Consider the following 27,513-nt stretch of genomic DNA (forward strand, 5'->3'; position numbering starts at 1 on the left):
CAAAGGTCTTGCATAAAGTTAGAAGGCCCTACACCAAGGGCTGTCGTATATTATTTTCTGGGAAACAAAAGCAAATAGACAATTAGATTTATAAATCACTCTTAGAAAGTGAAATATTAAGATACAGAAACTTTTCTTCATGTTGTTTTCCTGCATTTGTCCATGATCATCTAACACTCAGGAAAATTTGCACTGGAAGCAAAACAAGAATTTTCTTTTCATTTATTCTGTCATCCAGGAGACACCTTTATATTTTGTTAGTTTGTTTTTTGTTGTTGGGTTTTTTGTTTGTTTTGTTTTGTTTTTTGAGACAAAGGTTTCCTCTGCTTCCGAGGCTGCAGTGCAGTGGCACGATCTCAGCTCACTGCAGCCTCCGCCTCCAGGTTCAAGCCATTCTCCTGCCTCAGCCTCCCAGGTAGCTGAGATTACAGGTGGCTGCCACCATGCCCAGCTAATTTTTGTATTTTTGGTAGAGATGGGTTTTCGCCATGTTGGCCAGGCTGGTTTGAACTACTGACCTCAGGTGATCCACCCGCCTCAGCCTCCCAGAGTGCTGGGATTACAGTTATGAGGCACCGCGCAAGGCCCAGGAGACACTTATTCCTACAGGGGTGCTAACCGGGGTCAGGGTTTTAGGATCTTTTCCCTGACAGGATCCTCTTAATATTTTCTTCTCCAAAACTTCTATTCTTTGAAATAGTTTATCCAATAAATATGTGACGTACACTATTTGATGAAGACCTGCCAGTTTAAACTGATTCTGAGACCGCTCTTTCAACACAGAATCGTTAAAAACCTCAGCTCAAATATATGAATGTGATGGTTTGGAGTTGCTGTGTGGCCTTACAAGCGAGAAATATTGTAACAGCCTGAGGCACTCCACCACTACCTTGATATAGATTTAAAAATATTGGAGCTAGGTATGATTAGTCTGCTCCAGGTTTTTAAAGAAGAAATGATTCTACAAATATTTGGTAGGTCTTTACATTTTCTACCATAAAATCTTTCAAATGGAATTTTGGAATATTACGTAAATGTTAAAAATAGAATCTGTAGGTAGCATATTTTTTAAAACAGGCAGAAATACTTGTTGTTATAACCATTGAGTTTTATTTTAAAGAACTCCGGCACTCATGCTGTTTTGCATCCATGACCTGCACTTCTCGTTTCCTGAGGTGCTTAATTAAATGGTGCATGATCCCCAGTCATGTATGCTGGCAAATCTGGGCGTGAGTTCTAAATTCTTTATATTAGAATCTGTAGAATTTGCACAAATGGTATTTTCTGGACTGTGTAAAATTATTTTGAGAACATTTGTATTATTTATTATTGTGAAAGGGAAAAATTGCATTGTTGGTTGCTCCTAGTAGTGACTGGTTCTTTGAGAATCAGATACTTCCTCTTGATAGAAAATGTCCAGCCTCGCCAACATGGTGAAACCCCATCTCTACCAAAAAATACAAAATTTGCCTGGTGTGGTGGCGGGCACCTGTAATTCCAGCTACTCAGGAGACTGTGGCAGGAGAATCCCTTGAAGTTGGGAGGCGGAGGTTGCAGTGAGCCGAGATCGAACCACTGCACTCCAGCCTAGGTGACAGAGTGAGACCCTGTCTCACAAAAATTAAAGAAAGAAGGAAAAGTGTGTCTGTGTGTGTGTATGTGTGTGTGTGTGTGCATGTGTGCCTGTTAGTCTGTGTGTATGTGTTTCTTTTTGTGTGTCTATGTGCATGCGTCTGTGTGTTTCTATGTACCTGTGCATCTGTGTCTCTGATTCTGTGTGTGTGTTTCTGTGTGTTTGTGTCTATGTGTGTGCGTCTGTGTGTTTCTATGTGTGTGTGAGAGAGAGAGAGAATGGACTGGGGAGCTGATGATTTGCTCTGCCTTTTCTGGAGCTTGCTTTTTTTTTTTTTTTTTTTTTTTTTGCCTTTTCCATTTATCACTCCCTGAAGACTCTCAAAGTGAAGTGTCAAAGCACCGTAAGGACAAAATTAAATTAAATGATGTACAAAGAAACCTTGTTCACCAGATGCTTAACACTCCTTGTGGCACATTTAGAGCCTGTTTGTTTCTGGACAGTGATTTTAAAGGGCACATAAGAAAAAAATGAAATTACCATCATTAAATCAAAATTCTGCAGAGTTTCATTGGACTGGTTGAGGAAACACTGTTTGAATTCACCTACAGCCTCTTGATCAGCATCACTGTCTAGGAACTCTTGCAAATATTGCTGGTATTCTGATAAAGACACTTCAGGATCGATGGTCTTTTCAACCACATCATCCAGCAGTTGGCAGCCAGAACCAGAACCTGAGAAAAAGGCACAAGAACATGGGCCATCCCCAGAGGAGTGAACTCATTTTGGGCATGAGCCGTGAGGCTGGTCATCTTCTTACCTCCCAGGAGAGACCAAGGTTCAGAAAGATTATGGTGCAGCATGCCAAGTTCTCTTCTAGGAGCATAAACTCAGTCTGTGCAAATTCTCCCAACCTCTGTAGCTCAGATCAGCCCAACCCTGTGCATCCTTGGTGAAGAGGACCCTTGGGAAATGAGGTGCTCTGACTGGGGACACACACCAAACACTGCTTGAGCTTCTTTGGTTCAGAATCGTGCCATGCTTCCCTTTTATCTTTCCCAGCATCAAGTAGGGGTTCAATGACTTCAGATGAATTGGTCTAGGATATTGTCCATTAGTTCCATTAACTCTACTGCAATAAAAAGGAGCCTGAAACAGAACTTCTTGCTCATGATAGAATCTGAGGTGGCCCCCACTTTCGGGGAGTGGAAAGTGCTCAGGACTCGGATTCCTGTGAGCCTCTTGTGCTCTGGGCTCTGCTGTTTTCTATTTAGTTGACTGTGAGCTTGTTAGCTATTAACCAATTTGCACCTAATTTGGCAACAAATGAGGCAGAGTATGCAGGGTAAGCTTTGTGAATTGCACAAGGCAAGCCACTGACGGGACCTATCATTGCTGATTCCAGCTGTCTGGGCTTTTTCTTCCCACTGGATGTTCAGTGCTGGAAGAAGACTTCAGGGGGTGTGAATTCTCCTCCCCAGTCTGCCTTGAGCCTGAAGGAACTGGGATGGAAAAGGCATCCCAGAATGACTCCTCTGAGAACACAGAGTGAGGCCCACAGAATGCAAGATGCTGGATTACACTCTGCAGCCTGCGACTTCTGTTTTAAGAGGTTTGCTGTTTCTTTACACATTCAAGGACACCCATGATTGTTGCATTGATTGTGGGAGCACATGTCATGGGGCCTTCGTTCATGTCTCTCTCTTGCAACACTGAAATAGCTCATTTCAATATTCAGTCTTGAGACTCATCCTGGTTTCTATGGTCACTGTGATCATAGTGGGACCCTGAGTGCCATGACACACAACGTGAGGCTCCAATGCAGGGAACAGCTCATGAAGGCACAGCATGCTTGATTGTCAGGAGCTAAAGGGAACCCTAAGGCCTGTCACACCCAGACCCTTTGTACTGAAGCTGACCTGTGCTGGGAACTGGGGTCTGGGAGTTCTTTTACAGGGGCCTGGGTGACAAGCCCTAACTCTGAGGCAGCCCTCTCTACCCAGAACTCACCTGCATAGCAGAGCAGCGGGAGGGCCGCCAGCATGAGGACTATCAATAGCTTCATGGCGTGGCAGCTGCTGTCGGTGTTCAGTCGTGTGTGGCAGGGATCAAGGAAGCTGCTATGGAGGTGAGAACCCAGCCCTGCTCTATTTATTCCCCAGTTTGGCACCTAAGTCCCTTCCAGGAATGAAGCAATATGTTAACCTGGCATGGGACCGGGACACAATAGTGTACACCAAGGGGAACCCAGCCAGCCTGTGCTCTGTTTGTAAACACCAAGAAGGCAGTGATTTTTGGACCCCTGACAATTTGAGGACTGCAATAACGACACATGGCTCCAGGTAAATTGGATGTGACAGTGTTTTCCAAATATAAAGCAAAGCCCAGCAGTGTGGCCTTGTACTTTCGTCACTGTTGTGATTATAATTGTGTCTTCTCTATTCCTTCCTGCCTTGAGCTTCCTGCCGCCTCAACTCTTTCTTCTTCTGCTTCTCTTCACCTCTTCTTCTTCTCCTCCTATTCTTCAAGGTGTAGACAGCTTCATATCCTGTATGTCTGTCTGTCCTGGAACTATTATAGTTGGAGTAAGTGCGATACCTGTATCTCCCTCTGGGAGGTAGTCCTTCCTCACCCAGAGCCATTCCTTTTTCATTAAAGGTGTTTCAAGTTTAAAGGGAAATATATTAATATCTAATCTCTGGGTTTTTTATTGTTTTTTTTTTTAAGTTTCAGAGCACATGTGCAGTATGTGCCACTTTGTTACATAGGTAAATGTGTGCCATGGTCGTTTGCTGCACCTATCAACCCATCACCTAGGTATTAACCCAAGCATGCATCAGCTCTTTTCCTTAATACTGTCCCTTCGTGCTCTCCCACAACAGGCCCCAGCAAGTGTTGTGTCCCTCCATGTGTCCATGTATTCTCATTGTTAAGCTTCCACTTATAAGTGAGAATATGCGACACTTGCTTTTCTGTTCCTGTGTTAGTTACTGAGGATAATGTCTTCCAGCTTCATCCATGTCCCTGCAAAAGACATGATCTCCTTCCTTTTTATAAATGTATAGCATTCCATGAGGTATATATACCACATTTTCTTTATCCAGTCTATCATTGCTGGGAATTTGGATTGATACCATGACTTTGCTACTGTGAATAGTGCTGCAATGAACATACACATGCATGTATCTTTGTAACAGAATAGATTTCTTTGGGCATATACCTAGTAATGAGTTTGCTGGGGCAAATGTTATCTCCATTTCCAGATCTCTGAGAACTCACCACACTGTCTTTCACAATGGTTGAACTAATTTATATTCCCACCAACAGTGTAAAATCATTCCCACTTCCCCGCAACCTCACCAGCATCTGTTGTTTCTTAACTTTTTAATAATCGCCATTCTTACTGGTGTGAGATGATATATCATTGTGGTTTTGATTTGCCTTTCTCTAATGATCAGTGATGTTGAGCTATTTTTCATGTATTTCTTGGCCACTGAAAGTTTCAATGTTTTAAAAATAAGAAATTAACCCAAGTTGACAAATTCACTGTAGTAGAAGTCTATGAATTAATGATTGTTTATCTCTTTGGTAGCTTTTTTATTTTTGAGACATAGTCTTGCTCTGTCACCCAGGCTAGGCTGCAGTGGCACAGTCTCAGCTCACTGCAACTTCTGCCTCCCGGGTTCAAGAGATTCTCCTGCCTCAGTCTCCCAAGTAGCTGGGATTACAGGCACCCGCCACTGCGCCAGACTAATTTTTGTATTTTTAGCAGAGACGGGGTTTCACCATCTTGGCCAAGCTGGTCTTCAATTCCTAACCTCGTGATCCACCTGCCTCAGCCTCCCAAAGTGTTGGGATTACAGGCATGAGCCACTGCACCCAGCCTATTTGGTAGCTTTTTAAGTTTTCCCTCCCACTGATTGAAAGGATGCTTTGAGTTAATGGAGTAACTGACTTCCTGGGCAGGCAGTGCTGGGCAGTGGGCAGTGATGGGATTTAAGCTCATGCAGATGTGAGCTTAGATCTTGGAGGCCATATGTAGTCATGCCATGTCTCTGGACAAGTTACATGCTCGTTTCTCTAGGATTTTTTTCTCTCTTTTGTGAAATGGGTATAAGTGATACCATGCTACAATTTGGAGTGATGATGGATACCCTATGCCAAGTTTTTATAACATGGTGTAGCAAAAGAGAATTCTGAATACATGGCAGTTTTCATCTATGTACACATCTATTTTTGACCACATAACCCATGGGCTTCTCCGATGAGCTGGGCCAGACAAATTTCATGGTAGACAAAGATTCAATCAAGTACTTGTTTTCATGTAATTTTCTTTCCCAGAAGAAAGGCCAAACATAACCCTACAAATGAATGAGAGATATCAGGAAGTGAGAATTGCTGCAAAGAACAGCAGAATATCCATAATGGCAGAAAGCTGTCATGGACTGGAGGGTGATGGGCAGTGTCCTGTAAGCAGCCCCAGGCACCCTGGAGAAGCAGGTGTTCTTTCAGGGAGACTTAAATGAATGGACAGTGACATACAGAAACACATCCGAGGAAGAGTGTTCCAGGATGGGAACAGCAACTACAGAGACCTGAGGGCAGAGGGTACTTGGTAAGGTCAGGGAAAGTAGGGAACATGTAACTTTTGTGGACAAGAGGGCTTAACATGATAGAAACCAACCTTAGTTTATTTAGGGATAATATAAAGGCAAAAGATACCAGAAACACAAAGCTGGTTCAAGTTTAACAGGAAAAAATGAGACAGCCAGAATGATGAGTCCCTTCTTAATTACTCATGAATGCATTATTTGCTGTCTGGGTTACTTGTGACGTATTTTTGCCATCATTCAGCCAGAGCCTCAGATGACAAGAACAAACATAATTTTGTGAGGACAGAAAGTAGAAGAGTTGTGTACTTACCTGTGTAAAGAGTTGGCCATGGCTGGCATCTTTCCTTCCCAGGGGAAGTAAGAACTTTGATCAGGAAATGAGGCACTGTCTTTTCAGCTGAGACTTATTGGGTGTCTGCCTAATGCCACAGTCCCTATGGCCCTGCTCTGTTAACTCATGGGCCAGAGGTCACAGGTGCAGGTGCCCACACTAAAAAGCTTGTGTTTTCTTTAACCTCCATAAGGACATCTGAAGGGGATTATTCTCTCATGAGTCAAATAACAGTAACTCAAGCCTAAAAAGACTCACTGGCAATGCAGCCTTCCCAGGAAGAACTAGGAGAGCCCCAGAGCTCAGCATACTCGTGTTGCTGGTGCAGTTTTTTCTCTTCACAAAGGATCTTTGCTTGAGTCTCTTAACGAAGTTCACAAACTGGAGAATTCTAGTGTCCTTCAGTGTTGTGCTTGGTTTCACTAATATTTATTCATCACCTGCTGTGGCAAGCACACTACAAAGATAAACTACTTACAAGTTCTCTCTGGAGTGAGCTGGTGTCTCTAGAAAGAATGAAAGTCTTGGGTAAGAAATAGTGAGGTTTAGGAGGCAGTCAGTGGAGCCAAGATGGCCGAATAGGAACAGCTCCAGTCTACAGCTCCCAGCATGAGCGATGCAGAAGAGGAGTGATTTCTGCATTTCCAACTGAAGTACCGGGTTCATCTCACTGGGGAGTGTTGGACAGTGGGTGCAGGACAGTGGGTGCAGTGCACCAAGAATGAGCTGAAGCAGGGCGAGGCATCATCTCACCCAGGAAACAAAAGGGGTCAGGGAATTCCCTTTCCTAGTCAAAGAAAGGGGTGACAGATGGCACCTGGAAAATTGGGTCACTCTGACCCTAATACTGTGCTTTTCCAATGGTCTTAGCAAAGGGCACACCAGGAGATTATACCCAACACCTGGCTTGGACGGTCCTATGCCCATGGAGCCTCGTTCATTGCTAGAACAGCAGTCTGAGATCAAACTGCAAGGCAGCAGCGAGGCTGGGGGATGGGCACCCACCATTGCTGAGGCTTGAGTAGGTAAGCAAAGCAGCCAGGAATCTCGAACTGGGTGGAGCCCACCACAGCTCAAGGAGGCCTGCCTGCCTGTGTAGACTCCACCTCTGGGGGCAGGGCATAGCCAAACAAAAGGCAGCAGAAACCTCTGCAGACTTAAATGTCCCTGTCTGACAGCTTTGAAGAGAGTAGTGGTTCTCCCAGCATGGAGTTTGAGATCTGGAAACAGACAGACTGCCTCCTCAATGGGTCCCTGGCCCCCGAGTAGCCTAACTGGGAGGCACCCCCCATTAGGGGCAGTCTGACACCTCACACGGCCGGGTACTCCTCTGAGACAAAACTTCCAGAGGAACGATCAGGCAGCAACATTTGCCGTTCACCAATATCCACTGTTCTGCAGCCTCTGCTGCTGATACCCAGGCAAACAGGGTCTGGAGTGGACCTCCAGCAAACTCCACCAGACCTACAGCTGAGGGTCCTGACTGTTAGAAGGAAAACCAACAAACAGAAAGGACATCCACACCAAAACCCCATCTGTATGTCACCAATATCAAAGATCAAAGGTAGATAAAACCACAAAGATAGGGAAAAAACAGAGCAGAAAAACTGGAAACTCTAAAAATCAGAGTGCCTTTCCTCCTCCAAAGGAACGCAGCTCCTCACAAGCAACGGAACAAAGCTGGATGGAGAATGACTTTGAGGAGTTGAGAGAAGAAGGCTTCAGATGATCAAACTACTCTGAGCTAAAGAAGGAAGTTCGAACCCATGACAAAGAAGTTAAAACCCTTGAAAAAAAGACGAATGGCTAACTAGAATAACCAATGCAGAGAAGTCCTTAAAGGACCTGATGGAGCTGAAAACCACAGCACGAGAACTACATGACGAATGCACAAGCCTCAGTAACCAATCCAATCAACAGGAAGAAAGGGTATCAGTGATGGAAGATCAAATGAATGAAATGAAGCAAGAAGAGACGTTTAGAGAAAAAAGAATAAAAAGAAACGAACAAAGCCTCCAAGAAATATGGGACTATGTGAAAAGACCAAATCTATGTCTGATTGGTGTACCTGAAAGTGACGGAGAGAATGGAACCAAGTAGGAAAACACTCTGCAGGATATTATCCAGGAGAATTTCTCCAACCTAGCAAGGCAAGCCAACATTCCAATTCAGGAAATACAGAGAACACCACAGAGATACACCTCGAGAAGAGCAACTCCAAGCCACTTAATTGTCAGATTCACCAAGGTTGAAATCAAGGAAAAAATGTTAAGGGCAGCCAGAGAGAAACATTGGGTTACCCACAAGGGGAAGCCCATCAGACTAACAGCAGATCTCTTGACAGAAACTCTACAAGCCAGAAGAGAGTGAGGGCCAATATTCAACATTCTTAAAGAAAAGAATTTTCAAACCAGAATTTCATATCCAGCCAAACTAAGCTTCATAAGTGAAGGAGAAATAAAATCCTTTACAGGCAAGCAAATGCTGAGAGATTTTGTCACCACCAGGCCTGCCCTAAAAGAGCTCTTGAAGGAAGCACTAAACATGAAAGGGAACAACCAGTACCAGCCACTGCAAAAACATGCCAAATTATAAAGAGCATCGAGGGTAGGAAAAAACTGCATCAACTAACGAGCAAAATAACCAACTAACATCATAATGATAGGATCAAATTCACACATAACAATATTAACCTTCAATATAAATGGGCTAAATGCTCCAATTAAAAGACACAGACTGGCAAATTTGATAGAGTCAAGACCCATCAGTGCGCTGTATTCAGGAAACCCATCTCACGTGCAGAGACAGATATAGGCTCAAAATAAAGGGATACAGGAATATCTACCAAGCAAATGAAAAACAAAAAAGGCAGAGCTTGCAATCCTAGTCTCTGATAGACTTTAAACCAACAAAGATCAAAAGAGACAAAGAAGGCCATTACATAATGGTAAAGGGATCAATTCAACAAGAAGAGCTAACTGTCCTAAATATATATGCACCCAACACAGGAGCACCCAGATTCATAAAGCAAGTACTTAGAGACCTACAAAAAGAGACTTAGACACCCACACAATAATACTGGGAGACTTTTAACACCCCACTGTCAACATTAGACCAAAGAACGAGACAGAAAGTTAACAAGGATATCCAGGAACTGAATTCAGCTCTGCACCAAGCAGACCTAATAGACATCTACAAAACTCTCCACCCAAAATCAATAGAATATACATTCTTTTCAGCACCACACCACACCTATTCCAAAATTGACCACAGAGTTGGAAGAAAAGCACTCCTCAGCAAATGTAAAAGAACAGAAATTATAACAGTCTCTCAGACCACAGTGCAAACAAAATAGAACTCAGGATTAAGAAACTCACTCAAAACCGCTCAACTACATGGAAACTGAACAACCTGCTCCTGAATGACTATTGGGTACACAACGAAATGAAGGCAGAAATAAAGATGTTCTTTGAAACCAACAAGAACAAAGACACAACATACCAGAATCTCTGGGACACATTCAAAGCAGTGTGTAGAGGGAAATTTATAGCATTAAATGCCCACAAGAGAAATAGGAAAGATCTAAAATTGACACCCTAACATCACAATTAAAAGAACTAGAGAAGCAAGAGCAAACAAATTCAAAAGCTAGCAGAAGGCAAGAAATAACTAAGATCAGAGCAGAACTGAAGGAAATAGAGACACAAAAAGCCCTTCAAAAAATCAATGAATCCAGGAGTTGGTTTTTTGAAAAGAACAACAAAATTGATAGACCACTAGCAAGACTAATAAAGAAGAAAAGAGAGAAGAATCAAATAGATGCAATAAAAAACGATAAAGGAGATATCACCACCGATCCCACAGAAATACAATCTACCATCAGAGAATACCAAAAACACCTCTACGCAAATAAACTAGAAAATCCAGAAGAAATGGATAAATTCCTCGACACATACACCCTCCCAAGACTAAACAAGGAAGAAGTTGAATCTCTGAATAGACCAAAAACAGGCTCTGAAATTGAGGCAATAATTAATAGCTTACCAACCAAGAAAAGTCCAGGACCAGATGAATTCACAGCCGAATTCTCCCAGAGGTAAAAGGAGGAGCTGGTACCACTCCTTCTGAAAATATTCCAATCAATAGAAAAAGAGGGAATCCTCCCTAACACGTTTGATGAGGCCAGCATCATCCTGATACCAAAGCTGGGCAGAGACACAACAAAAAAAGAGAATTTTAGACCAATATCCCTGATGAACATCGATGCAAAAATTCTCAATAAAATACTGGCAAACCGAATCCAGCAGCACATCAAAAAGCTTATCCATCATGATCAAGTGGGCTTCATCCCTGGGATGCAAGGCTTTTTCAACATAGGCAAATCAATAAATGTAATCCAGCATATAAACAGAACCAAAGACAAAAACCACATGATTATCTCAATAGATGCAGAAAAGGTCTTTGACAAAATTCAACACTTCATGCTAAAAACTCTCAATAAATTAGGTATTGATGGGACGTATCTCAAAATAATAAGAGCTATCTATGACAAACCCACAGCCAATATCATACTGAATGGGCAAAAACTGGAAGCATTCCCTTTGAAAACTGGCACAAGAGAGGGATGCCCTCTCTCACCACTTGTATTCTACATACTGTTGGAACTTCTAGCCAGGACAATCAGGCAGGAGAAGGAAGTAAACTGTATTCAATTAGGAAAAGAGGAAGTCAAATTGTCCCTGTTTGCAGATGACGTGATTTTATGTCTAGAAAACCCCATCGTCTCAGCCCAAAATCTCATTAAGCTGATAGGCAACTTCAGCAAATCTCAGGATACAAAATCAATGTGCAAAAATCACAAGCATTCTTATACACTGATAACAGACAGAGAGCCAAATCAGAAGTGAACTCCCATTCACAATTGCTTCAAAGAGAATAAAATACCTAGGAATCCAACTTACAAGGGATGTGAAGGACCTCTTCAAGGAGAACTACAAACCACTGCTCAATCAATTAAAAGAGGATACAAACAAATGGAAGAACATTTCATGCTCATGGGTTGGAAGAATCAATATTGTGAAAATGGCCATACTGCCCAAGGTAATTTATAGATTCAATGCCATCCCCATCAAGCTACCAATGACTTTCTTCACAGAATTGGAAAAAACTACTTGAAAGTTCATATGGAACCAAAAAAGAGCCTGCATCGCCAAGTCAATCTTAAGCCAAAAGAACAAAGCTGGAGGCATCATGCTACCTGACTTCAAACTATACTACAAGGCTACAGTCACCAAAACAGCATGGTACTGGTACCACAACAGAGACATAGACCAATGGAACAGAACAGAGCCCTCAGAAATAATACCGCATATCTACAACTATCTGATCTTTGACAAACCTGACAAAAACAAGAAATGGGGAAAGGATTCTCTATTTAATAAATGGTGCTGGGAAAACTGGCTAGCCATATGTAGAAAGCTGAAACTGGATCCCTTCCTTACATCTTATACAAAAATTAATTCAAGATGGATTAAAGACTCACATGTTAGACCTAAAACCATGAAAACCCTAGAAGAAAACCTAGGCAATACCATTCAGGACATAGGCATGGGCAAGGACTTCACGTCTAAAACACCAAAAACAATGGCAACAAAAGCCAAAATTGACAAATGGGATCTAATTAAACTAAAGAGCTTCTGCACAGCAAAAGAAACCACCATCAGAGTGAACAGGCAACCTACAGAATGGGAGAAAAATTTTGCAAACTGACAAAGGGCTAATATCCAGAACCTACAATGAACTCAAACAAATGTACAAGAAAAAACAACCCCATCAACAAGTGGGCGAAGGATATGCACAGACACTTCTCAAAAGAAGACATTTATGCAGCCAAAAGACATTTGAAAAAATGCTCATCATCACTGGCCATCAGAGAAATGCAAATCAAAACCACAATGAGATACCATCCCACACGAGTTAGAATGGCAATCATTAAAAAGTCAGGAAACAACAGGTGCTGGAGAGGATGTGGAGAAATAGGAACACTTTTACACTGTTGTGGGACTGTAAACTAGTTCAACCATTGTGGAAGTCAGTGTGGCGATTCCTCAGGGATCTACAACTAGAATTACCATTTGACCCAGCCATCGCATTACTGGGTATATACCCAAGGGATTATAAATCATGCTGCTCTAAAGACACATGCACAGGTATGATTATTGCGGCACTATTCACAATAGCAAACACTTGGAACCAACCCAAATATCCAACAATGACAGACTGGATTAAGAAAATGTGGCACATATATACCATGGAATACTATGCAGGCATAAAAATGATGAGTTCATGTCATTTGTGGGACATGGATGAAGCTGGAAGCCATCATTCTCAGCAAACTACCGCAAGGACAAAAAAACAAATACCGCATGCTCTCACTCATAGGAGGGAATTGAACAATGAGAACACATGGACACAGGAAGGGGAACATTACACACTGGGGCCTGTTGTGGGGTGGGGGGAGAGGGGAGTGATAGCATTAGGAGATATACCTAATGCTAAATGAGTTAATGAGTGCAGCACACCAACATGGCACATGTATGCATATGTAACTAACCTGCAATTTGTGCACATGTACCCTAAAACTTAAAGCATAATAAAAATAAAAATAAAATGTGGCACATATATGCCATGTAATACTGTGCAGCCATACAAAAGGATGAGTTCATGACCATTGTAGGGACATGGATGAAGCTGGAAACCATCATCTGAGCAAACTATCACAAGGACAGAAAACCAAACACCACATGTTCTCACTCACAGGTGGGAACTGAACAATGAGAACACTTGGACACAGGATAGGGAACATCATACACCAGGGCCTGTCATGGGGTATGGGGAAGGGGGAAGGACAGCATTAGGAGATATACCTAATGTAAATGACAAGTTAATGGGTGCAGCACACCAACATGGCACATGGATACATACATAACCTGCACATTGTGCACATGTACCCTAGAACTTAAAGCATAATAAGTAGATAAATAAATAAATAAGCGATGACTGAATCAAAACTTCGGATTCAGAATATTGAGCTTGTCATAATGTGTAAGATGGATCATGGGGAGAAGACACTGGAGGAAAAGTGTCTAGGCAGAGACTGATAATATTTGTCCAGAGGGCAAATTATGAGACTCTACTTAGCTCAGTTTTCATGAGAGACGCCTGAAGAAATAAAGTCAAGAGACCCTGCATGAGTCAATCCTACATACTTGGTAAACCACATTCTCAGGTTTTTGAACTAGATGTTCTTCAAAATTAGTAATATCATTAGCAAAGAAGAAATCCTGAATGTCAATCAATGAGCACACGCCGGGTGCGGTGGCTCACTCTTGTAATCCCAGCACTTTGGGAGGCCGAGGCGGGCGGATCACGAGGTCAGGAGATCGAGACCACGATGAAACCCTGTAAATATAAAAAAATTAGCCTGGCGTGGTGGCGGGCGCCTGTAGTCCCAGCTACTCATAGAGGCTGAGACAGGAGAATGGCGTGAACCCGGGAGGCGGAGCTTGCAGTGAGCCGAGATTGCGCCACTGCACTCCAGCCTGGGCGACAGAGCAAGACTCCGTCTCAAAAAAAAAAAATCAATGAGCACATCGACACCGAGAAAGCTGACTATGAGATGCTGGCAGGTTTGGAAGGCGTTTCTAGGGGTAAAATACAAGCCCAGTTCCCCTGCAGTTACATTCCTCCTCCCCCTCAGAGAGTAGCAGTCCTTGCATTCTTTTATTGTATTGTCATTTGATGAAACTTTTCATTTCAATCATTTTTAAGTGTGCAATTATGTGGCCTTCAGTGTATTCTTGATGTTGTCACACTATACATTTCTGGGAAATTCTCATTCCAAACAGAAACCCTGTACTTCTTAACAATGACTTCGATACCCTCTTCTCCCTGTCCCAGCCTGAGCGGTCTTGCTGGATCCCACTTCACACTCTTTTAACAGCGTCTCTGGAAGGAAACTCTTACCGTATGTGATATGAATGTGATCAGCTTTGAATGATGAGAAGAGTGAGCACCTTGCGACCCCCAGGCTTCAAAGGCTATGGAAGTAGCTAAGGCAGCAGCCCTAAGTGACAGCCCTGGTGATGCCAGGAGTCCTGTGAGTATCATGGGGGACTCCTGTACCAGCTACTGCCTCCCCAGGTCACTGGATGACTGCACCTATAGAAGAGAGAGGTAAGAGAATGAGGACTGCGTGGGCTCTACTTATACACAGATTCATGTGTTCCAGACAGAGCCTGGGCGTCACCTGCTTTTGACAGCTTCCCAGTGGATTCCAAAACAGAGCCAGGATTAAGGTGCCCTGGGTAGGCATTGCTCATTCTCATGTTCATTAGTGGAAACAATCTTGGACCTTCCTGCATATTAGTGAGGACTAAAAAACAAAGGAAAAATGTTCCAGCAAAATTCATACTGGGGTGTTCAATAAATAGAAATTTTTATTAATTGCAAGCATTCGAGTAATAATTTCTACGATATATTGAGTGCTTTATAGTATTAAATTACCTAATGTGTTCTCACAACAATGCATTCTATTTCACAGGAAAATAAGTGAATGATTAAAAAGGATATCTATGCATGTGGGTGCATGTGTGTATAAAGATGTAATGTAAGGTGTGGGCATCCATGGGGGCCTCACAGAGAAGGAGACATGTGAAGTGCATTCTGTGGATGGAGTGGTCAATTGTCTGAGGCAGGTAAGGCCATAAAGGCAAAGGAAAACCTATATGCCCTGGTGCAATGATGTGACTTATGTGATGTATAAGAAATGAGATATAAACAACTGCGGCTGAGGACAGAGCACCCAGGAAAACAGAAGATGAGGAGACAGGGCTCCCAGGAGCAAGGTCTTGGAAGTCCTCATGTGGAACACAAGGCTGTGGATGTGTTCCTCCAGCAGTGGTTCCTCTCTGGTGTTCTCAGAATGTAGCCTGTGCTCTGGGAATCCTTGTGTCTCTCTGTGAATCCTTGTGTGTGTCTGTGAATCCTTCTGTGTGTCTGTGAATCCTTGTGTCTGTCCATGCACAATGTGTAGGCTAAACTGGTCATGAGTTTCACACAGTTAGGTTCTATTTTTTTAAGTGTCAATATTTTCTGGTGTTATTAAAATACAAATTTCTTTTAAAAGCAAAGTATAATAATAACCACTGTTATCTACTATTTTCTCAGTTGTATAAAAACAGGTATTTTTATATAAATATGAGTTTAGGGTAAAAAATATCTTCTCTTACTTGAAACCCTTGAGAACATGTGCCCTCTGGTCATTTAGGGTTGTTGGAGGATAGGACCATTTTTCAGTTTTGGGAGGCTCTCATTGGCATGAATAAGGAGGATTTATCACAGGAAGGGCTCACAGAGGCTGGGAGACAATTAAGGAGACATTAATCTGAGTTGAGTTTAGAAGGACTCGGACAAGACTGTTAGGTGGCTGTGTGATGGGAAAGAAGGGACTCATGGAGGTGATGCTGTGGCCATGGAGTAAACAGAACTTAGGGTACGGTGAGGAGTCAGGAGGGAGGGAAGCTGTAGTTGGCTTATTTATGCCTCCATCTCCCAAAAGATATACACATTCTAATCCCTGGAATCTGTGAATGGCCCATTGCAAGATGAAAAGGCATTATGTAGACGTGATTCAGTTAAGGATCTTGAGATGGGGACATTATTCTGAATAATCTGGTGCTTCCTAACCCCAACCTCTGTATTTTGTAATAAAAAGTCAGAGAGGGATTTGACATGGAAAGGAAAGGAGATGGGAATGTATCATGGAGGCAGAGGTTGGAGTGATGTGGCCACAGGACCAGGATGGTCAGCAGCCAAGAAGCCGGAAGCAGCCCTTAGTGAACTCGCCCGGAAAGCCCCCAGAAGGAACAGAGCCCTGATGCCCCCTGACTTCCCCACAGTGATACCAGTGTTGGGCTTCTGACCTTCAGATGTACAAGAGAATCCTTTGTTTTAAGCCACCAAGCTTTCGAAGGTTTCTTGCAGCAGCCACAGGACATCAAGCCACGAACCTGTGGCATCTCCCTGTGTCCTGGTCAGGGGACTTGCTAGGTTGGGTGCATTAGTCTGGATGGGCTTATGGAAGGGAGAGCAGGCTGGGGGCAGATCCTGTGCTCAATTTTACATCCTGCTCCTGAAATGACTGTGGAGTGCGCACTGGGAGCTGTCCAGTGGGCAAGGGGTGCTGGACTCTAGAGCTCTTGGGAGAGCTCGAGGAAGGAAGCATTCGCCTCAGGTGCTGGTGAGTAAGGCAGACACTGAGGAGTGCTCTCAGTGTGGGGAGTAAAACAATGTGAACTCCAGGTTGAAACCTGGAGATGCCCTCAAATTGTGATAAATGGAAAATAAAGTATACTGGATATGACTGGGTGCAGAGAGAGCACCAAGCAGGCTGGCTGTGCCTCTGAGGGGACAACAAACTAGGGCTAGGGCTGCTGCTAGTGGGAACCATGTGCCTGGACACCAAGGCAGGCTGGGAGATCCCTCAGTCCAAGACCAGCAGGACCACTGTAATTGCAGTTTTTCTATTGCCATGGTTTTCATTCGCGAATGCAGGATGGGAAATCTGTAAGGAATGCAGGATGATTTCTGCAAATATTTCCTTCTGGGATGCTTGCATTCAAGCCCCATTAGTAACAGATGCTGGTTACTCTAGAGTTGATTGTCAGCAACAGCAAAAGGCCGCTCGCCTATGGAAACCACCCTCAACTCAAGGCCCGAGACTGCAGGATCATAACAAGACCAGTGGAGATGTGCAGGGCAAGTGATTTATTAAAGCAATATGTTGAAACCTTTACAATTTTTAGTGAAGATCAGGGTATCGTTGAAAGGCTGTGGAAACCAGGTTGAGCATTTTTACGTGTCACACACCACATTTTTCCACTATTCTCAGCTGAAATCCAAAAAAAAAGAAAGGAAGGAAGGTGAGGTCAGTCATGCTGCTGCTGGTGATGATAGGCTAATATCAAAGAGGCCAATGGGATTTTGCCCCAATGGCAATTGGAAAGGCAGAGGAAAGAACTCAGTTTGGGAAACTGAGGCCTAGACCTGGTGGCCTTACAACACCCATTCTGGTGAGAAAGCAGCCTTTCCCCACCAGACCAATAGACCTGGGAAGACCCAGGAGTTAGGCCCAGGGTTTTCATGGAGGAGTAGGTGGGGTGTTGACAGTGCAGCCAGAGGTTGTTGTCTGGGCTGTCCCAGGACTGTGGAGTCTCCTGATCCCTGTAATGGGGGACCCAGGGCTCTGAAGCCAGGCAGGGCAGGGAGGGCCTCTGGGAAACACAGCTTCCAGGAGACTCCAGCCTTCCCATGGGAGAATTCTGCCTAACGGCCAAGGGTCTTATCAGCCCTGACCCTGAAGCTTCTGTGGGTATTTGCAGCCAAACCTCAGGACAGCAATCCAGAGGCAGCCAGGCTGAGAGGGCCCTGGAATCTCTGATTTCTTGAGAAAGACATAGTGAGAACATCCCACTTGCATGGCATTGCAGGAGGTAGAGCAGCGAAAAAGTCTTGGCCCACTGGCTGTGGTCAGGACAGTGTCATGGATGAGGAGTGGATAGTGGCCCTGAGGAGCTGCAAGGGGCTCCTGGCTCTGCAGAAGCTGCAGAGGAGCCCAGTTCACCAGCACCCTGTCTGTGGAAGGCCCAGCTCTAGGTCTCCTCAAGCTTTCTCTCCCTGTTCAAATCTCCCACACTCCCCGGGACATTCCACAGTGACTGTGTCCACTGCGTGAGGGTAGGTTGACCTCAGGAAACCTCCCAGCAGGTAGGCGGCCATGCTTGGCCCTTCACCATCCCTGCCTTGGCCCTAGATCACTCCCCATGTCCTTAGCACACTCTGGGGACACAGCATCCAGGCAGGTGACCTGACAAGAAACATGCAAGAGGCTGTGTGCAGCTGAGCTGAATTCTGCCTCTGCATAAAGGAGAAAGAAATTACCAGGATTCTTCCAATGAGAATTCGTTTCCTCAAAGGCATCTGATCCGTGCAGTGCTTCACTTCCAACTTGGCTGCAAGAGCTTCTGGAGGTGGATTAAATTTGGCAACTATTAACTTTACCACATTGTCACTTAAGAAGAAGAAGGCTGTGATCTCAGAAGCAAGAGCTGGGCAGACAAGAGCATTGGCTGCAGCACAAAAATAAAAATATTGTTGATGTTAGGAAAGTCAATTTTTCTCTCATGGCTCCCTGATGTTACACCAGACGGGATCCCCTGGGTTCTATGTTTCTATACCATTATCATGCTGATGACAATACCAGAAACTCCAGATGTGACTTTCTCAAGGTCACGCAACAAAGGGAAGAGCTTCATATCCTCAGCTAGACTTCTTTTTCTTTTTTTTTGAGATAGGGTCACCCAGACTGGAATGCAGTGGCACAATTCTCGGCTCACTGCAGCCTGAATGTCTTGGGCTCAAGCGATCCTCCCTCAGCCCCCAAAGTGGCTGAGACTACCAGTGCATGCCACCATGCCCAGCTAATTTTTGTGGGTTTTTGGTTTTTTTTTGTAGAGATGGGGTTTTGCCATGTTGCCCAGGCTGGTGCTGAACTCCTGAGCTCAAGTGATCTGTCCACTGTGGCCCCCAAAGTGCTGATTACAGGAGTGAGACACGATGCCTGGCCCACAGCTTGACTCTTGACAACCATAACCTTACTTCATTCTCATAGCCACTCCTGGCAGAAGCTTTAACCTCCTAAGAGGAGGCTCAAGGAGGGTGAGCACTGTGCCCAAGATCAAGGGGTGGGAAGTGTCGAAGCCCAGGTTCACCCCAGACCTCACATTACATCATCTGACACAGATCCCATTCAGAAGTGAAGCTCAGGCAGAAGAATTCCTAATATTTGCCCGAAATGATTTTTCTATAAAACTTCTTAAATACTGGGGATTAGAAGAAATAGCTCTAAGCAGCCAGGGGCGGTGGCTCATGCCTGTTATCCCAGCACTTTAGGAGGCCGAGGCGGGCAGATCATCTGAGGTCGAGAGTTCGAGACCAGCCTGACAAACATGGAGAAACCCCATCTCTACTAAAAATACAAAATTAGCCAGGTGTGGTGTCCCATGTCTGTAATCCCAGCTACTCAGGAAGGCTGAGGCAGAAGAATCACTTGAACCAGGGAGGCAGAGGTTGCAGTGAACCAAGATCGTGCCACTGCACTCCAGCCTGGGCAACAAGAGCAAAACTCAAAAAAAAAAAAAGGAAGAAGAAAGAAGAAATAGCTCTAAGCTTTATGAATCTTATTCAACAAGCACAGAAAAGGGTCTGGAATTTTGTTTGGTTTTGTGCAGACCCCAACCCAAAGCACAAATAGGTGATCTTGTGCTCAGAGGAGGTGCATCCCAGGGGCTTTTGCTGGACTCATGACTGACGTACTCACCCTGGTAGGAGCAAAGGGCCAGCGAGACCATCAGGAGACACACCGACAGCCTCATGTTGGCTTATTCGGCTGTGAGCTCAGCTTTCACAATGAGTGATTTGGATTCGACTCCAGGAGCCTGTGTAGTCAAGGAGGCCAGGGCTATTTGTACCTAGGAAGACTGGCTGGTCCTACCTACTGGGGCACCCGGTAGGTCATGAGGCCTGGCTCCCAGCCCGCCCTTCCAAGCCAGGGCTGCTGCCATCCATCAATGTCACTTCCTTAGGAATCTCTGCATCTGAGTGGGGAGGAGCACAAGACAGCAGCCTTGTGGGAACCTTGCTGTGTGCTCCAGGTGAGTGTTCAGGTACATCTGGAAATGTTCCTAGGTTTCTCAATTTCCTTACGAGCTTTTGCTGATTAGTTCTTTTTATCTTTGTAGCAGTGCAGGGGCACCGGTGAATTATGGCTTCGCAAGGCACAGGAAGCTGGAAGGCTGTGTTCTTGTTATGGGAGAGCAGGGACATAAGGAAACCCTGCTTTGATCTCCCTGCATGTCTGACAACCAGCAGGATTGTTTCATTTGCACATTGGGCAAGTCTCCTTCCCCTCAGCCCCTTCCATCACCACCATGTACACTGCATAGGTACTGAAAACATAGTTGAATACATCCCACCTGTAGAAGATCTGATAATTAAATAACCCAACTCTTTTTCTCAAGAGCTTTTGGAGTGTTCAGAGCCAATCATACATCAGTGGGGCTCCAGGCTGGGAAGATAATAGAAGCGAAGAGACAGAGGAACAGGGTGGGTAGTCACTTCCCCCTAACCCCTAGGCTCAAGTTTTCCACTTCAAACCTAGCTGTGCTGCCTGGGCCAATCCCATTTCTAAGGGAAAGTGAAGGAAGCCCCCAGACAAAGCAATACACACCCCCCTTCCATCCCATTGCCGTGCCTTCATGTTGTGTGAGTTTAATCACCAGAAATTTGTCTCTTAAATAAACTTACATTTGAGAGGAGTCACAGCCCAGGCCATAGATTTCCATTCTCAGCTATGCAATCAAATCACTTGGAGCTTTTAAAATATACTGACCCCACAGTCTTCTCTCTCTGGAAATTTTGATTCAGTAGCATTGGGGTGAATCCCTCCTTTCTGTACTGTTTAAACTGCTCTGGTGTTTCTCACAGACAGCAGGGCTGAGAATCAGCCAGGAAAACCTTTAAGAAGGAAGGGGACCCTACGGGTTTGGTCATGAAAGACACATTATCAGGTTTACTTGAGTCCAAGCTGAGGGCAACAGTGGATCTCACTTTCATCACATAGGATGACGAGGGAGTCCCTGAGTCATCCCTGCTGCCACCAAGGAGGAGGAGGGTTGGTGGTGAGGTTTACGGCTATGAGGGATCAGATCCTCATTTATGGGCTCCTGGAGCTTAGGAAAATTATTCAGTTTATGTAACCCCAGTTTTCTTATTCGTCAAAGTAGGCTGCTAATGGTGCCTACATCATTGGGTTGATAGATGATCAAATGAGTGTGCTCATGGGTGGGTGGGTGTGTGGGTGTTTAAAATATACCAAGTTCTTGTACATAGTCGTTCTCAATGTAAACTGCCATTGTCTTGTCCCATTTGTCATATATGTCATGGTTTGCCAGTAGTTCCTAATTTAGAGCACAGCCAAAATCCACAGAATCTCCTACTTGCAGAACTACATGGACACCTACATACACCATTTCTCTCTGAAATAAATGGAAAAGGAAACCCAGCTCATGGTCTTGGAAGCTACAAACCCATGAATATGGGCTTCAGGACTGAGGCCTCTTTTACAGCAGACAGTTCTGTGAGGCACCCACCCTATTTGTGGATGACAGTTTATCCTCACACAGGTTTGACATTCACCTTGTCATCTGTACAGTCCATTGGGGAGGATGTGTATCTCTGAGAGAGGATTGTTTGCATGTACTTTTATTAGTCCTACCACGATTAACACCTATGCAGGGTTTTTTTGTTTTCATCATTGATGCTTTTTATGGCTCCCTCCTTTTTACACAATTGACTCAAGATTTTAGTTTATTCTTTCCATCCATGGACATTGTTGCCTGACCCCGATGACTTGGTCAATACTTCCCTTCATAGACTCTGCTGGAACCATGCACCTCTCATTTGCAGCAACCTCAAGGCTGTTGTATTACAAATGTGTAATCATTTCATTGATGCAAGTTTTTCTTGACTGTCAGCTCCATAATCAGGGGGTCAGTATCTGATTTTGTTCATCCTGGCTTAGCACAGTGGCTGGCATGGAGAAGAATATCAGCAAGCCATCTTTTAACAAATTAATGATAAATGTATGAATCAAAAAACTGCGAAATGGCCGGGTGCGGTGGCTCACACTTGTAATCCCAGCACTTTGGGAGGCCAAGACCGGCGGATCACGAGGTCAGGAGATCGAGACCACAGTGAAACCCCGTCTCTACTAAAAATACAAAAAAATTAGCCGGGCGTGGTGGTGGGTGCCTGTAGTCCCAGCTACTCGGAGAGGCTGAGGCAGGAGAATGGCGTGAACCCGGGAGGTGGAGCTTGCAGTGAGCCGAGATTGCGCCACTACACTACAGCCTGCGCGACAGAGCGAGACTCCGTCTAAAAAAAAAAAAAAAAACTGGAAAATGGGTGATGGTCATGTTTATTGTAAAACAATGCTCATGGGACTGGTTTTCTGTAAGCAGTTGAGGGTGAAAGTTGAGTAGCATGGTGGTGACTGTGAAACTCATCAGTCTTCCACATCACTAGAGAGAACAGTGGCAAGAGGATGGTGCTGCACCAACCACCCAACCCCTAATCTTCTAGTGCAAGCCAAGACTTAATCTCGGGGAAATTTAATATCAACTCACCAAGCTCTATATCCACTAACAGGAACTCCTCTTTAGTTTCTCTTCCAATTAGGAGCATCACAGCTTCTGAGTTTCCAGGGTCACAGCAGTAGAGCAGCCCATGGGGATTATTCTTCTGCCTCTCCCCAGCCATGAGCAGAGTGCTCCCGGGAAATACAGGGGAGGCATGGAATGTTCTGGGTGAAGGCATTGAGATGTGAGGCTTGGAATACAGAGAAGTGTATCTAAGTCCTGCTCAGGGACACATAGCAGTTGATTCACAAAACAAAACAATGTGGAAGAATTGCACAGGGAATAGCATGAGAGAAGTTGACATGGCATAAACAAAGTGGCTTGTGAGGGACATCAGATAGCCAGGTGAGTCTGAAACAGACAGGTGCCCATGCTAGAACAGGGGAGGGTTTGTGGCTGGAGAACAGGATTGGGCAAATGGAGGGGAGCTTGCAAGTTCCTCTGTGGGTCATGACAGCAGAATGGGTGGGAGAGGTGAGACACCTTCAGATTTTGTTACCCCACTGATTTTTTTTTACATTTTCAAATCTCAGGTCAAAATAACACATATTTTCATACCCAATAGGATAGCTATTGTGAAACAGATAAACAGGTAAACTAAGAATTTTGAAAATAACATTGTAACAAGGATGAGCAGAGGTAGCAATTCTTGTTTACTCTTGCTGGGAATGTAAAATAGTGCAACCACCATGGAAGATCATGGGGGCCTCTCAAATTAAAATAGAAAATATCATAGGGTCAAGGAATTTCTCCTCTCATGATACAGCCAGGAGAACTGAAGTCAGGATCTTGTAGAGATATTACATACACTTGTCTTTAAGGACACTATTCTCATCAGTCAGGAGGGGGAACCAACCCAGTGTTTATCCCCAGATGAATGGATGAAGCAAATCTAGGTATTCATGGAATGGAATCTTATTCAGACTTAAAAGAAAATTCAGACACAGACTGTAGAATTCAATACAGATGAACTAGAGTACATTGAGCTATATGAAATAATCCAGTCACAAAAACAAATATAGTATGATTCCACTTATTTGTGGTATCTACATTAGCCAAATTCACAGAAACGGAAATTAGAATGGTGGTTTCCAGCGGCTGGAGGAAAAAAGATATTAGGAGTTGATGTTTAACAATACAGTTTCAGTTTCACAAAAAACAAGTTTCTGGAGATTAATTTTACAACAAAGTGAATATACTTAATACTACTTAGGTGCACACCAAGAAATGCTTAAGATGATACCCTTTACATTTGGGTATCACCGTGAAAAAAATTTTTTTTTTTTTTTTTTTTTTTGAGACGGAGTCTCACTCTGTCGCCCAGGCTGGAGTGCAGTGGCGCGATCTCGGCTCACTGCAAGCTCCGCCTCCCGGGTTCAAGCCATTCTCTTGCCTCAGCCTCTCAGAGTAGCTGGGAGTACAGGCGCCCGCCACCACGCCCGGCTAATTTTCTGTATTTTTAGTAGAGACGGGGTTTCACCGTGGTCTCGATCTCCTGACCTCGTGATCCGCCTGCCTCGGCCTCCCAAAGTGCTGGGATTACAAGCGTGAGCCGCCGCGCCCGGCCTCACAGTGAAAAAATTTTAAATCACCTGGGTTTGAAGTCAAAATTACACCTTCCAAGCACCTGAATTCTGAGCTCCCTCCTTCTGTAAATTCAAAACCAAGAGGGCCTCGAGCACATTCTCTTTCCTAAGCCCGTTCTTTCTATTGACTCATCCATTCTGCAAACCATTAGTAATCCTTGAGCACACAAACATTGGCTTGGTTTCATAGAATAGAATGTTCCGTGAAAATCCAGTCACCAAACTTACAGTGAGCTCATTCTATTTGGAAACATGCAGGTCCTGCGGGTTGCAAAAACTTCTGTAGTTAATGAGAATACTGATAATGAAAAGACTAACAATGGTTTTTAGTTTCTATGTCCATACCTGCAAAACACAATTTATTATATTCACATCCTTATTACCAAAGTATAAGATATAAGCTGTTATATTTCCAATATTATAGTTGAGGCAACTGACTTACAGAAAAATAAGAAAGCTGTCTACATTTGCACAGTTTGAAAGCAAGGTCTGGCTCAGGCACTGACGGTGTGTGAGCTGTGAAGTCACATATTGGTCCTCTCAGTCCATACATCTGGCAGTGGTTACATGTGAGGTGGGCTAGATGTGGATGCAGATTAATTTCTATATTTGCTGCTCCTTGCCTTTCACTTTTTGACTCCAATGAAGTCTTCTAATCAGTGGTGTCTCACACTAGCTCCTTCATTAGTTCATTTCTTTTTTTCTTCTTTTCCTTTTAAAAAAAGATCTTATACGGACAACTCCAGATGCTGGCAAGATGAGGAGCCACAGGAACTCTCATTCAGTGACTGGTGGGAATGTCAATGGTACAATTTGGAAGACAGTATGGCAGGTTATTACTAAAGTGAGCATATTGTCACTATAAATTCCAGTAAGTGTGCTCCTTGTCATTGGCCTAAATTAGTTACAATTTTATTTCCATTAAAAAAATGTGGACACAGATATTCATAGCAGTTTGATTGAAAGTTGTCAAAACTGGGAAGCAACTGAGAAGCCTTTTAATAGGTGCAGGAATTATGACACTTTGGCACATACAGATGGTGGAATATGATTCACCGCCAAGAAGAAATGAGCTATTACGCCATGAAAAGACAAAGAGGACTCTCAAATGGGTATGACTAAATGAAAGAAGCCAATCTGAAAAGGTGACCTACTGTAGAGTCCATGTGACATCCTGATAAGCAAATATGGAAGCAAAGGTCAGAGATTGGCACAGGTTATTGGGGAGGGAAACATGAAAAGAGAGAGTGCAGAGGATTTTTAGGGCAGGGAAATCATTCTGAATACCTTTTTTGAAAAATTTTTATTTCCATAGGTTTTGGGGGAACGGGTGGTCTTTGGTTAGATGAGTAAGTTCTTTAGTGGTAATTTATGAGATTTTAGTGCACCCATCAACAGAGTAGTATATACTGAACCCAGTTTGGAGTCTTTTATCCTTTACCCCCCTCCCACCCTTTCCCCTGAGTCCTCAAATTCTTTTGTATCATTCCTATGCTTTTGCATCCTCATAGCTTAGCTCCCACTTATGAGTGAGTGTATACAATGTTTGGTTTTCCATTCCTGAGTGACTTCACTCAGCAGAATAATCTCCAGTTTCATCCAGGTTGCTGCAAATGCCATTAATTTGTTCCTTTTTATGGCTGAGTAGTATTCCATGGTGTGTGTATATATATTATATATATATATAGAATATATACATAGAATATATATATTCTATGTATATATTCAATATATATATTATTTATAGAGAGAATATATAGAGAGAATATATATATAGAATATATAGAGAGAGAATATATATTATATATCACAATTTCTTTATCCATTCATAGATTGGTAGGAATTTGGGCTGGTTCCATATTTTTGCAACACAAATTGTGCTGCTATAAACATACATGTGCAAATATATTTTCTTATAGTAACTTCTTTTACTCTGGGTGAACAGCCAGTAATAAGATTGTGGGATCAACTGTTAGTCTACTTTAGTTCTTTAAAGAATCTCCACACTGTTTTCCATAGTGGTTGTACTAGCTTACATTCCCACTAGCACTGTAGAAGTGTTCCCTTTGTACTGCATCTATGCCAACATCTATTATTTTTTGATTTCTTGAATCTGGCCATTATTGTGGGAGTAATGTGGTATCACATTGTGGTTTTGATTTGTGCTTCCCTGATCACTAGTGATTTTGAGCATTTTTTCATATATTTATTGGCCATGTGTATACCCTCCTTTGAGAATTGTCGATTCGTGTCCTGAACCTACTTTTTGATGGGATTGTTTCTTTCTTGCTAATTTGTTTGTGTTCCTTGTACATTCTGAATGTTAGTCTTTTGTTAGGTGTAGAGATTGTGAACATTTTCTCCAACTCTGTGGGTTGTCTGCTCTGCTGACTGTGCCTTTTGCCATACAAAATTCTTCAGTTTAATTAGGTCCCAGCTATTTATCTCTGTTTGATTGCATTTGCTTTTGGGTTCTTGGTCATAAAATATTTGCCTAAGCCAATCTCTAGAAGGGTTTTTCTGACATTATCATCTAGAATCTTTATAGTCAAGCCTTAGGTTTAAATCCTTGATTGACCTTGAGTTGATTTTTGTATAAGATAAGAGGTGAGGATCCAGTTTCATTTCCCTACATGTGGCTAGCCAATTATCCCAGAACCATTTGTTGAATAGAGTGTCCTATGATGGCATATACAAGTCAATACACATTTCTCAGAATTTGTAGAATGTAGGAGAGTGACAGTGAACCTTCACATGAACTATGCAATTTGGATGAAAATAATGTGTCAAGGTGAGTTCATCAATTATGTATATCACTCTGGGTTAGGCTGTGAATAATGAGGGAGGCTGTGCATGTTGGGGGCAGAGGTGAGACATGGACTCTAGTTTCTACTCAATTTTTAGTAAATCTGAAAGTTCTCTAAAAAATAGTCTTTTAGAAAAAAAGAACGATAAAATTTGTAAAAATATTCTCTTTACACAAGAAGAAAAATTCTTATTCAAAAAAGCTGAGTCAGTGAATTCTACACTATTATAGATTGTGGATCAACTCTGATGAAAATCTAAGACAATCTACTGAAAAAACATATTAAAA

General features: G+C 43.3%; 2 protein-coding genes across 3 annotated transcripts in view; both read right to left on the minus strand.

Annotated features, from left to right (window-relative positions):
- On the minus strand, window positions 1-3,638 carry LOC116468235 (mammaglobin-B-like). The gene is made up of 3 exons (XM_032151842.1): window positions 3,584-3,638; window positions 2,114-2,307; window positions 1-57 (listed from the first exon to the last, which is right to left on the minus strand). Exons 1-3 carry the CDS (start codon window positions 3,636-3,638, stop codon window positions 19-21), a joined length of 288 nt encoding a protein of 95 aa, XP_032007733.1. The 3' UTR covers window positions 1-18.
- A 13,687-nt stretch (window positions 3,639-17,325) lies between these two features.
- Window positions 17,326-27,513, minus strand: part of SCGB1D4 (secretoglobin family 1D member 4) — a 35,188-nt gene continuing 25,000 nt past the window's right edge. Inside the window, exons 3-5 of one of the 2 annotated variants that reach the window (XM_032151843.2) lie at window positions 19,956-20,073; window positions 18,518-18,705; window positions 17,326-17,468 (exon numbers count right to left, since the gene is read on the minus strand). In XM_032151843.2, the coding sequence (XP_032007734.1) occupies window positions 17,439-17,468; window positions 18,518-18,705; window positions 19,956-20,010 (273 nt within the window). In that variant the 5' untranslated portion in view covers window positions 20,011-20,073 and the 3' untranslated portion in view covers window positions 17,326-17,438. Of the gene's footprint in view, window positions 17,469-18,517; window positions 18,706-19,955; window positions 20,074-27,513 lie in introns of those variants that run through there. The other variant, XR_009213765.1, reaches the window with a different exon arrangement.

This window comes from Hylobates moloch, unplaced genomic scaffold, assembly GCF_009828535.3.
Source record: "Hylobates moloch isolate HMO894 unplaced genomic scaffold, HMol_V3 SCAFFOLD_5, whole genome shotgun sequence".
NCBI lineage: Eukaryota > Metazoa > Chordata > Mammalia > Primates > Hylobatidae > Hylobates > Hylobates moloch.

Bases quoted from the DNA above. Each gene is read 5' to 3' on its own strand.
- LOC116468235 (XM_032151842.1), bottom strand. From the start codon at position 3,638: ATGAAGCTATTGATAGTCCTCATGCTGGCGGCCCTCCCGCTGCTCTGC. The intron at 2,308-3,583 runs GTGAGTTCTGGG...CCTTTTTCTCAG, and splicing joins CCCGCTGCTCTGCTATGCAG to GTTCTGGTTCTGGCTGCCAA. The intron at 58-2,113 runs GTAATTTCATTT...TTTGTTTCCCAG, and splicing joins AGAATTTTGATTTAATGATG to AAAATAATATACGACAGCCC.